Consider the following 12,810-nt stretch of genomic DNA (forward strand, 5'->3'; position numbering starts at 1 on the left):
TAATATCAGCATATATTATCATAAACACAGTATATTATACATATTTTTTTCACTGATACAAGTGTCGGGGTAGAGGAGATGAGGGCTCCTTATAATATGAGTAAATATTAAATTTGATTTAGGATCATTTTGTCATGTTTGATCTGAAATGTTTTTTATTTCCAAGCTGCTCAAAGAAGCACTGACATTCTATAATATAAGGTATATTTTTGCTTTCCTGGAGTTTGACTAGTATTATAAGATGATAAATCATTTGTCAGCAAACATGGTGAAATATTTCTGCAGAGCAACGTTCAGGGTTTTAAAAGCCAAGCTTCCTAGTAACACACTCTCCCCCTGGTCCTGACTGCATCTCATGGAAAGCTATTTCCTGGCTCAGGGAAGGAAATACTCCCATAGGCCCACCAATATCAGTTTCTAAATAAGAACACAGAATAGGAATGTGCTTATGTGAGGTTTGGATAATGGACACTCCTTTGTAAGGTATTTTTTACCAAAAAATTATATAAAGATGAAAAAATATAAAAATAAGAATTCGATGTCTTGGCAATTCAAAATCAGGTCACTATTTACAAGGCATTATCTTATGCATGCATTATAATTGTTTTTATTTGAGGATCTGAGTGTATTATACAATATTCTGATCATGATTTATGTTTTACATAATCTGAATTTATAATTTTAAATGTTCTTTTATGTATCTGTAGTGAGTGGAGTATAAGAATGGAAAATATTGCTAACCTCGTCATTATGACTACTTTGTAATTAAACAGGCATTAACCAACTGTCAGATTTATCAGAGTAGCGAGTGACTAGTGAGTGACTTCATTCTTTACCTTTCACTTTTCTTTTTTTTTAAAAGTTGTTTCAGGTTAATTTGAGGGTACAAGAATTAGGTTTTGCATTTGTTAGGTAGAGTTCCTCTTATAATTATGTCCTGCCCCAAAGAAGTGTGCCATTTATCCCAACATTGTGCCCATTAAGTGGAAGCACATCCATCCTCCTCCCTCCTCTCTTCTCCCCGCTCCTTCATTCCCCCGCCCCCACCTTGAATTAATTTGAGTTTTTTTCTTATGTGGGGAAAAGTAATATATCTAGGGGTAGTTAATTAGCTGAGGATGCAGTGGAGTTTTCTACCCCTAGTGTATATAGGACATAATGGTATTTGTGATGCAAAAAATAGAATATTTGGCACTAACTAAGGGTAAAAAGACCTATTATTTTCAATTACTTCCTCAGATATATTTTTGGAGGATTTATTGTCTGGTTTGGATGGCAACCCATTGCTGACATTGTCCTTGGGACATGGGAGATGGGCAGATTGGGAGGGGCACAAATATTTTAAATCTTTAATTCTAAGGGGAACGATTACATGGGAGATGACACCAAAGGTGCATCTTTCTGGAGGAGTAATAATGCCTAAGGCTGTCTAAAAATCCAAATGAGGGAATTAGAAGAGAGCAGCTCAAATACTGACCTGACAGATCGGAACCAAGAGAACTAGCCCCAGAATGAAGTTGGGAGTGATGCTTCCAGGCAGAGTTCAGCTCATTCTAGGCAGATCTTTTAAAAATAAAGTAGCTCTATTTGAGAAAAGAGCAGTTAAATGTTGTCTTGAGGGATGAGTTCTCACCCAAAATATCCTTTTTCACTTCTGAGCACACAGTATGTCCTCAGCCTGGTGTGCAGATACTAGCCAGTGGACTGTGTAGCAGAACAAAGAACTCATCTCAATTCTCCTTCTTTGAGTCTGAGACTTAGGAACAGCTGCCGAAGGGGAATGTAAAATAACGTCCTTCTCCCTCCCTTCTTCATCCAGAGGCAACTCACTCAGTTCAGTTCCACTAGAGCTGATGCTGGCTGAGGCAAGGAGGTAGACCAGAAGGTGGAGTGGGTCAGTGGTCCCCAAACCTGCCTCAGAATCAGTCCCACTTTTGATAAAAATACAGGTCCACCAGGATAAGCTTATCATGCTGTAGTAACAACTAATTCTAAATCTTGGGGGCCTTACTGTATGACCAAGAGAGATAGCTGAGAGAAGGATGTGTGCACATCATGTTCACCAGGGTCAGCCGGGGACTCAGGCCGACAGAGCTTCCATCTCCATGTGCAGAGATGTGAAAGATGACTACGTCAGGGCAGGGGCTTGGGCAGAACCACTTACTGGCATGGAAGCCTCTGCCTGAAAGTGAACACATGTCATTTCTGCTCACGTTTCAATGGAGAAGGTAAGTCACATGGTCATGCCTAACTTCCAAAGAGTCTGGAGAGTGCAATTCTACCACAAGTTTATGGAGGGTAGGAAGGGAATATTTGTGAACAATCTGGTAACTACCACAACCCTCAAGGTTGTGATTAATTATATTCTGCTCAAATAATTTGAGGATACTCTACTAGGTTTAGAAGCCCCTGATCTGTGTAGTTTATCTGTAAAGGAACTTCTCAACTGAGATTTCAGTCCTTTCTTCACTTCTTTGTAAGACATTATAAGTATGTGAGCATAGAATTGCATTCAACAGATGTCCAGTGAGCTACTTTCAGTGGTAAGCTACCCAGTCTTCAAGAGGAAACCAAATGCAAAGTAATTGTATTTTTTATTTCTATTAACAACAACAAAATACTTCCATGATTTCATATCCCATTGTTTTTAAGAGCACATATATTACAAATAAAGAAACTCCACAAACATTAAAGGTTAGTATTTATCAACACTTTTGTACACATACACAAATATTTTAATATAGTGGTATCTGAAATGTTATTCATATAATTTTAGTACTGTCATAAGTATTAACCAAAAAAAGATCTCTTAAATTTGGTAAAAACCATATATTTTACAATCTTTTATTTACATCTGAAATATGCTTCAATGTTACAAAAACATTCACTTTAACCTACAAAATATGGGTGCTAGGACTGGGGCATTGAACATATTATATCTGGACAGCAAACTTAGGGTTTGCTTTTGAGCTACACATTCACTGGAATTTCATGGCAGATATTTAGCTTGGCTTGATCAATACCATTCAAAGGAAAGAAAAATCATACAAAATGTGCAAATCCAGACACTGGCAAAATTCTCAAGCTAGTGAGGTAAACAAAAATACTGACACCATAAAAAGTTCAAATAAATTAAATATTTCTCTTCCCCGAGATTAGCTGCAAATTCAGACAGTTCTCTTAGAGGTGGGTCTCATGCTGTGCCGCTCTCAGAGTTCAGCGCTGGAGGACACCAGGACCGTGGGCAGGGCGGGGTTCACCTTGCTAATGACCCGAGTGCAGGTTCGCTCCACTGCGCGCTTTGAAGGGTCGTCCCTGCCCGAAATCTGAAGACAGGAGAAAACAGAGCACAGCAAAAAAAAAAAAAAAAAAAAGATAATGGAGAAGTTAACATTAATATCCCCAAAACACAAAATTAAAACCCAGAACAAAAAATTAAAAATTAAATTAAAATCTGCCAAAATTAAAACTCAGACTAAAAATCAACATAGATCTGAAGAGTTTTTCCCAAGCCCACGTGCTAGTCATTTTGGCAAAATTTGAAGTAGCTTCACAATCCTCTTTAACTATCAGATATGAATTAATAAATGTTTCAATGAAACTTACAAATGAATCCGATTCATTCCATGTTTTTATTCATTGCGATAAGTTTATAACGTATGTTGTTAAAGTCTATCAAAGGAGGGAAATATTAGAAACCTCATTTACATGTCTGCATAAATGGAAATATAGGAAAAATATATCTTGACCTGAATTTACTTTTGAAAATAATATTGATATGCCTATAAATTACTTTTATCAGGTATAGTCAAATAATCATATGTAAACACAAGAACAGAAACCCCAGGCACCTCTCAAATGTATCTCTGTACAGAAGTGAAATTAAATTTCTAGCTGGGAAGGTTTTCCCACAAATTTCACACATTGCCATCCTGTACCTTTATCCTGACCTTTATCGCTATTCGTTTTCCAACATATGATTTACTTCTTCCCCCTGCAAAACACTCAGCATCTAGTCTACCAATAAATTCTCCTTGTGATTGATGTCACAAGGGTCTGCATAAAAATTTGGCTAATGTGTTTGGAGAGTATCTGAGGCTCTCAAAGCAATACAGAGGGGGCCAAAAAATGTATACACATTTTAGGAAAGGAAAAAACTGTATTAAAATTGTAATACTCAATATATACAGATAACATTTGTTATCTTGTATATCGTATCTTACGTTTCTTATAATTGCAGAAGTTAAATGTGACTTCAGCATTGCATTTTTAATACATTCTTTTTCTTTCTTAAAGTGTGTATACATTTTTTGGCTCCCTCTGTATGTTAATAATTTTGCATCTCACCTGGTTGGCCCCATAACAGAATGGGCCTGTTCTGTATTGTGTATTTAATACTCATTACCAAAGTCGATTTCACTATGCCATCATTTTCACTGAATGTTGAAACAAATTCCACATGAACGACTCATATTTATATGTCATTTAAATACTTAAATGTATCACATTGGTCTTAACCAAGGAGGCTTTTATATTTCCTTGGCTATTTACAAAACAGGGTGGAATTCTGGCTGCTTGTGAAAGCAATTATTTCCTTCAGGACACTGAGAACTCAACCCACTTCATCCCAGTATCTTCATTTTAGACACTAACATTTACTTTATCTTGTTCCATCTCTTTTCTTATATTGAAGGGTCCTTCATGAGCGAGGTGGCTACAGAATACTCTTCTAGCTAAGCCTTTTCTGGACACTTTTGGAATGAATCAAATAATTAATTCTGTCTTTTTTATTTCTAGTTTCATATTTCTATGTCTATCTATCCATTCTAATTGTTTTTATTTTTAAACGTTCAATGGTAGAGGCCAGGTATGGCTCATGCCTGTAATCCCAGCCCTTTGGGAGGCCAAGGAGGGAGGATGGTTTGTGCCCAGGAACCTGAGGCTGCAATGGACTCTGTTCATGCCACTGCACTCCAGCTGGGGCAACAGAGTAAGACCCCGTCTCTTTAAAAAAAAATTCAATGGTAGAATATAATAATGATTATACCTGTTTCCAGAATATGTGCTTGAGTAGATAGATATGGGAAGGAAATTGCACATATGAAGACCTATGTGACAAATCCCCATCAAAGCTAAGGACAGCAGAAAGTTTATCTTTCCTGCAAACAGATCTTTTTCTTTTGCTGACTAGCAAGACCCCTATGATCTATCAGTTTCTTTTCTTCATGCCAGTTTCCAGGGAGCAAAGAGTCAAATTGCTTCTTAGCAAAGGCTTCCTGGAAAAGAAGCTATTTTTCTCTCCTTTTAATTATTGTTATTTTATTTTATTTTATTATTTTTTTTTTGGTGACAGAGTCTTCCTTTGTCACTGTTGGTAGAGTGCCGTGGTATATTAGCTCACAGTAACCTCAGATTCCTGGGCTCAAGTGAATCTCTTGACTTAGCCTCCCAAGTAGTTGGGACTACAGGCACCAGCCATGATGCCTGGCTATTTTGTACTTTTGTTTTGTAAAAAAAAAAAAAAAAAAAAAAATCTGAAATACATTTTAGAAGTTGATGAAGTATGAATTTTCATTTTTTTTAGACATGGGTGGGGTCCTCAATTATATCATCCAAGTTGATAGCTTATGTCCAGGTCTTAAACTCCTGGACATAAGCTGTCCTCCCATCTCAGCCTCCCAAATAGCTGGCACTACATGTGGGAGCCACCAGATCCATCTGCATCCATTTTAAAAGCAAAGTTGCCAACTTTAGTTCTAATTGCCTGATGTTCCCCCCTTAGACCTACCTTGAAATGGAATAAAATAAAAACATGTAGAATGCTAAGAATGGCTATGTAGAGATAGGTAGACAAGAAGGCCACAAAAGACAGAGTAGACATAAGGAAAGAAAAACATACCACTTTTGCTTACAGTACTGAGGGAAATACTAGACACAGAGGAACAGAAGCTGTACAAACATGGACCTCGACAGAGCTGCCAGGAAAAAAAAGAAAAAACCGTTTTTGCCTGAAGTTTCAAGGTCAGATGTGATTTCCAGTTAGAGGTAGCCTTCCCTCACCACCTGTCTCACCTTTCAGATCCACGGTGCTCTTTCTTTCTGTTTCATTTCTAGATGTATAATTTCCCCTAGGCTATCAAAGGCACCTCCCTTGAGTATTTAGTTCCCGTGACCCCTCAAAAAGCCCAAACCAGCACTACCTTTGCTAGAAATTCTGTGCAAGGAGATTAATTCTCTCCAATATAAGCCAATCAACCATTTCTTTCTCTAGCCATTATGGAGAGTTACAAATATGGGTAGAAGAGGATGGGGGGAAAAATAGAAATATATATGGGAAATGCAATTAGGACAAAAGGTTTGTACAATACCTTTCATATTTTGTGAAGAGTATTAATAGTGCTAGACCATTTAAGGGAAGGAAGGGGTGCAAATGTTAAAATGAGTGGTTACTGGAATACACAGGAAGCACAATTGGGAGAACAGCTTAAGTTCTGGCCCTCAATTTTTCTGGAAAGAACATATCTAACTTCTGGAAGGGACCCCAGATAATGATACGTCCAGGTAGAGCATGAAGGTGGATGGACGCCTGAGAACTAGGCAAAGGAGGCCAGAAGCAGTTGGCTTTCAACCAGCTGATTTTAACATCCGAAAAGCACTGAGATTGTTGAATGCCCACATTCTGTGCGCAGCCTTACAAAACCTGCTGGATCCATGCCAGAAACTGTAGAGGATTTGCTTGTGAGTGGGAGGTTGAATTTTATCCCAGTCTTGCACCTCTGCAGGAGGCCGGCATCCGTAGAGGTGACCTTGGAGGTAAAAGGCCTCACTAGACTAGTCCTTGGGTTCTTTGACTGTGTGGTGCAGGGACCCCGAGTGGCCGCGCTGTGGGACTGAACATCATGGCTTGGGGGTTGAGAGGCCTGCAAGCAGGGATGACGGAGTGTGGCAATAAACCCTAGTAGGAACACCACCCACTGCTCCTCAGGGTCCAATCGGACCAGCACATTCTGGAAGAGCAATGGTTCCTATGGTTTGGATAAACACCCTCTGAAACCGTGGAAGGTATGTGGGTTCTCACATTTTTCTTTTCCCTAATCTGATCTCTACTTTAAGGCAAAGGGTGCCGTGCATAGGAGAGAGAACAGCTGGGCAGCATGGTGCTGATGTAAGGTGCAGTGATTTCAGAAGCAAGAAGAGAGACCCTTTCCCATCCCTTGGGGGCTTTCTCTCTGCTGCTGACTGTGCCCGTCCCGTGGGAAGCTCACCTGCTCGTTCATGATGGCGGAGAGCTCGCTGAGCATGTCTGTATAGTGGGACCTCAGCTCTTCCTGGTACTCCAGCTGGTCCTCCTTGATGAGACGTTCATTCACGTCCAGGGCCTGCCCACATGCATCTGCAAAGTGCCTTCAGTGACAGAGCAAACAAATTAAAAACCAGCCCTGGGAAGCGGCAGTTGAGTTCAGTGACACTGAGTTCAAAGCTGGGTTGCTGATGGCCTCTGCCACCCTGAAGGCAGCTTCCCCAGTGATTCAGGATTCCCTGTCTGAAAGAATTCAAGGAAGAATATTCCAACAAAGGGGAACATACCTGAAGATCTCCTTCAGAAGCTTTACTTGGTTGTCAGGGTATTTCTTTGCATTAGTTTCTTCAAGAAAAGCTCGTGCGTAGGCCATGGGGCCGGCGTTGACCTATTGGAGAGAAGGGAATTGGGGAGGATGACCCTCCCCTCTCCAGGAGGCCTTCCCCGTGGCTGGAAGGAGTAGCAAGTGGTCACACCAATGGTGGGCACCGAGTTCTCTCGGGTGGCCCTGCAGTCCTGTCCTTTGCACACCTGGTTTATTGCTCCCTTGCAGCTAGCCCACACAGGCTGCGTCTGAGCCCTGCCTGTCACCGCCATCCTTCCCCAACTGCAAGCCGCTTGCCACCCTTTCACATTTTGGCCTTATCTGCATACTAGAAATCTGCGTCTGAACACCGCCTTCACTTCTATTAATGCCAACACATTTATTTACATTTAAAATATGTAAAATCAGGGGTGGCACCTGTGGCTCCAAGGAGAGGGCACCAGGCCCATATGCCAGACATGACAGGTTCAAACCCAGCCTCAGCCAAAAAACAAAAAAGCAAACAACAAACAAAAAAACCCCTGCAAAAAATGTGAAATCAAATGTTTGATTTTTTTTTTAACTTTAAAATAAACACGTAACTTTTATGAAAGGATATTCCGCAGTGGTAGTGGTGTGCTCACCTCCCTGGAATCTCTGTTTTATCGTGTTTACACCTGACAGTCTGGCTTAGATTCCAGCCCAAGGAGGCATGTGTCAGACTGGCAGAGTGAATGCACAATGCCAAGTTCTATGCACGCTCACACTGACGGCAGAGACCATATTCCTTAGTGCATGTAATCTTAAAATGTGGCTGCCGGGTGTGGGAAGGAATAAAGTAAAGGAAGAAGGAAGCCAGGAATGGCCAGGGTGGCAGGTGCAGTAAATGACACTGGATGTACCATCCTTTGCTTCTCCAGATGCCATCTCTCCTCTCCCCCACTCAGCCAGGGGCCTGTGGAAGCCTCCCTGTATGGACTAAGGCCAATGGCTTCTTTCTTCTCAGCCAGTAGGGGACAGACAAGGGCAGCAGGGGAGAGGACAGTGGAGTCACCATCAGCATCAGCATCATCAATTTCTCCTCTGGCCTCAGGCTCCAGGATAGCTGTGCAGGATGCTGTTACTGGCCTGCCTTTATTCCAATGCACTCAGAGCTTCTATGAAACCAATTTATATTTACTCACTTTCTTATGAAAGATAGATCACAACTATAGCCTAGGATGAAGGAGAGAAATGGAGTGGGAAAGGAGAGAGGGAGGAGGTTTGATAGAGGGAGGGTAAACCGTGGGATCACACCTATGGAGCATATTGCAAAGGTACAAGTCAAATTTAACAAGTGTAGAACATAAATGTCTTAACACAATAATCAAGTAAATGAGGTGAAAGCTGTATTAATTAGTTTTATGTAAGCACTCCAAATTGTATAAAAAAATCAATGCATTGTACCCCACATATGCATAAACGTATTCATGATCTATGTGTATATGACTTAATAAAAACATAAAATTGTAATACTTTGTTTTCTATGGTCATTTGAAATTAACTTTGATTTTTAAAAATATCACATTAAAATATTATTTCCTCTTGATTACTGAGTGGTTTCAGGCCCCCTTTAATTTCATGCCCAAGGTTGAGCGCCTTCCTCACCTCACCTGTGCGGCCCTGGCCAGGGCTTCCTCCCTGTAGAGGCCACACCTGTCCATCTCTGTGCCATCAGCGGGGCCTCTCAGCTTCCCCATCTGCTTCCACTGACCCTCCTCTCCTTGCACCTTCAGGTCTAGGATGGGGACACCCTTGCTGGCTTCCCTAAAGCTGCTCATTCTTGCGAGTGACATCTCTTTATTCTATTTCTTCAACTACTCACTGTGAGCATGCAGACTTCTACCTATCACAACCCTGACAGACTCATGTACCTTTTATGAACTAATAAACAGATTTTCTTTGTTTGGAACAGTTTTAAAAGGCTTTTATTCATTAGTTCATTCATTCTTTAGGACACAGATATAGATGGGATGGCACGGATAAGGAAGAAGAAATTTTATTTCAGCTCAACTTAAGAAAGGCTTATCTACAAGCATTGGACATCATCAATGTGCATGTATGACTAATCATAAAGACTCAGAGAACGGTGTTGGGTGGAATCACAAATAGAAAAATGTTTCTTTTATTTTTTTGTCAAAAAGTTCCCATGTTATTTTATACCTGGTTTTATTGGCTACACGAATCTCAGCCATGGTCAATGTTCACTCACCTTCACGCTGACGCTTCCTTGGAGTTTGAGCTGCAGCCGGATCATGTCCACTTCTTCCATTGTGCAAAGCTGATTAAGCTCAGACACCTTCTTGGACATCTCATCAATCGCCACTTCAATAGGGTTCAGTTCTGTGCTTGACTGGCTGATGACTTGTATTCTCTTCTTCACGTAGGGGAACAAGTGACTCGCTGCACAAAAGCCATAGAAATGAGTTTCAAGGTGGAGGCTAGTGAAGGGTCAAGGGTTGCTCTGCAGGTCCAGAGGATCTTATATCATTTCAAAGCACAGAGCACGTCCCTTCTGCATTTTTTTATTAACACGGGAGTTATTTTTTTCTGCGAGGTACCATCCTCTCTCAGCCCTCTTAGCTTTTGTCCCAGCTCCCCTGGCCTGGTGGGCTCTTCTCCCTTCCCTGCCAACGTGTCCTCATGCTCAGGGCTCAGCCAGACCTTTAGAGTTGCTCAATACCGAAAAGGTCACAGCTTCCACTGCAACTTGTAAACCGAACGTAAACTACACAACATCACAATCCCAAATGCTTCCGTCTATACCTAATAGTGTATATTGTTATAGCTTTATTCTAGATTTTTTAATTATGAAAGCTCTGGATAAGTTTCTTACAGTTTGGATGTCAGTACTATTCCCAGGTCTATACACAATCTGGAGATTCCTGTCTCTCCAAACAGGGAACATCTCATTTCCTGCCGGATGTCTGTGTCCCCCTTCCCCTCATCTGCCTCTGGAGCCCCTTGGGTGAGTTCCCCTTTCTTTTCTTTTTTTTTTTTTTAGTAGAGACAGAGTCTCACTTTATGGCCCTCGGTAGAGTGCCGTGGCATCACACAGCTCACAGCAACCTCCAACTCCTGGCTTAAGCGATTCTCTTGCCTCAGCCTCCCGACTAGCTGGGACTACAGGCGCCCGCCACAACGCCCGGCTATTTTTTTTTTTTTTGTTGCAGTTCAGCCGGGGCCGGGTTTGAACCTGCCACCCTCGGTATATGGGGCCGGCGCCTTACCGACTGAGCCACAGGCGCCCCCTGAGTTCCCCTTTCTTGTCTCACACTGTGCTCCCCTGAAATCCTTGCCTTATTTTTACTTGATTCTTTCCTCTAACAGACCATGAGTAACGTGAGGGCCAGAATGTTTTATTTATTTGCCCTGGCAGCGCCCAGCACCTAGCTGGCACTCTTTACATGTCTGTGGGATGAATGAAAGGGTGACTGGCTCATGGTAGGCCTAGACAGTGCTGGACGCTGGAGACAATGTCTGCGTTCATTTTATAGATGAAGAATCTGAATCCCAGAGTGTTCAGAATCTTGCCTTCAAGTACACAACTATGAGAACTTCTAACCCTGCAGAATGCTCATGTCAGGGAGAGTGGAGAGAGAATGGGAAAGTTCAGGGCACCCGTGCCTTTCCCGGGACACTGACCCATGACCCTTGTGATATAAAACCTAAAGGAACAGATGTGTAAAGTAACTGTACTGACAATTTCTGCTCCAGTTGACTTCCCAAGAGTTTCTTTCTCTAGAGACAGGTTCTTGCTCGGTTGCCCAGGCTGGAGTGCAGTGAGAGGTGTGAATCACAGCTCACTAGAACCTCAAACTCATGAGATCCAGGCTACCACCTGCCCGAGACCCTCAGCCCTCCGAGTAGGTGAACTAGAGGGGCTCACCGCCTGGAGTGGTGAAGGCTCGGCTAATTTTTCTGTTTTTCGTAGAGACAGCATCTCTCTGTGTTGTCCAGAATGGCCTCCAATTCCTGGCCTCAAGTGATCCTCCCGCCTTGGCCTTCTGAAACTCTGGGATTACAGGCCCGAGGCACCATTTCCAGCCAAGGGTCTCTCTCTTAAAAGAGAAGGGAGGCGGACACCTGCTCTTGCTGGCAAGCATTTTCAAACCGGGCTTGTGGGACTGAAACCCCCTTGGCTCCCGGACCTGTCCAGCTAACCCTGGGGCCCGTGCTGAGCCGGGCGCCCCGCAGCCGCCCCCTGCCGGCACCTACTCGTCAGGACCGTGCGCCGCTTGCACTGCTCGGCCACCCCGCCGTGCTTCTTCCCCGACAGCGTGAAGGGCGTCTCGAACACAAAGCGGTTGATGTTGTGGTGCATTTCGAAGTCTGTCTTCCGCTCCTCAATTTCCTTTTCCTCAAAGAATGGTGTGACATAGGTCACCTGGATGTAGGCGTATTTGGGGTCCAACTCCTTGGGGTTCACCTGTGTTAACACATTATGAGCAAAGGAAGAGCGTGAGCCACGAAATGGGACAATCTGTCATTCCTCGGTAGGTAGTTCCCGTCGTTGGGAGTAAACTGGGCAGTCATCATGTCAGAGCCGGGCGGGACGCAGACGGGGACAGGAGGGATGGAGCCCGCCGCCCACCGAGCGGAGCGGAGGCTTCCCGGGATGCGCGCCCCTGTGGCGCATTATTTAATTCTCAATTTTCTTTCTCTTCCGTGGGGAATGTCCCCTCGCTTTTGTCTGGAATGGGAGCTGAGAGGGAGGTAGCTCTCTTTGTCCCTCTGTGGTTTAGACAAGTTCTTAGACCTGGCTGTTGGCCTTGGACTTGTCATGTTGAGGGAGATTCTTTGCCTGTGGGGCAGGTTAGCTGATTAGCTTCGTACATCATTGCCAATTTTTGTATTTTCAATGTTTCAGGGTCCTCTCACCTGAGATTTCTTTACTAATCCTGCTTTGGTGAATAGGCTTGATAAAGAGCAAGGGTGGGGGTGGGGCAGGAGACCCAAGAAATTCTGGGGAGTTGCCTTTGCTCTCTTCTGAGGTTAGAAGAGACGATTCTCAGCCTCTTTCCTCACAATACCTTGAAGAATTTTAAAACTTCTAATTTTCTCCATTTGTCCACCCATCCCCTGTGTTCACAGAGATTTAAGGAACCTGATGAACGTAATTATAATGCTACTAAGAATCACACTGTCAGGAGGTTTGCAACCATTT

The 12,810-nt window shown here is 42.7% G+C and overlaps 1 protein-coding gene across 10 annotated transcripts in view; it reads right to left on the reverse strand.

Annotated features, from left to right (window-relative positions):
• Positions 1-2,575: 2,575 nt before the first annotated feature.
• The window catches only part of DOCK10 (dedicator of cytokinesis 10), a 277,597-nt gene continuing 267,362 nt past the window's right edge, over positions 2,576-12,810 (reverse strand). For 7 of the 10 annotated variants that reach the window (XM_053597595.1, XM_053597600.1, XM_053597594.1 and 4 more), the window contains 6 exons: positions 11,862-12,072; positions 9,856-10,046; positions 7,588-7,688; positions 7,266-7,404; positions 5,900-5,975; positions 2,576-3,326 (listed from right to left, as the gene is read on the reverse strand). In XM_053597595.1, the coding sequence (XP_053453570.1) occupies positions 3,265-3,326; positions 5,900-5,975; positions 7,266-7,404; positions 7,588-7,688; positions 9,856-10,046; positions 11,862-12,072 (780 nt within the window). In that variant the 3' untranslated portion in view covers positions 2,576-3,264. The remainder of the gene's footprint in view (positions 3,327-5,899; positions 5,976-7,265; positions 7,405-7,587; positions 7,689-9,855; positions 10,047-11,861; positions 12,073-12,810) is intronic. The other 3 variants (XM_053597597.1, XM_053597593.1, XM_053597598.1) reach the window with 1 other exon arrangement.

This window comes from Nycticebus coucang, chromosome 7 (assembly GCF_027406575.1).
Source record: "Nycticebus coucang isolate mNycCou1 chromosome 7, mNycCou1.pri, whole genome shotgun sequence".
NCBI lineage: Eukaryota > Metazoa > Chordata > Mammalia > Primates > Lorisidae > Nycticebus > Nycticebus coucang.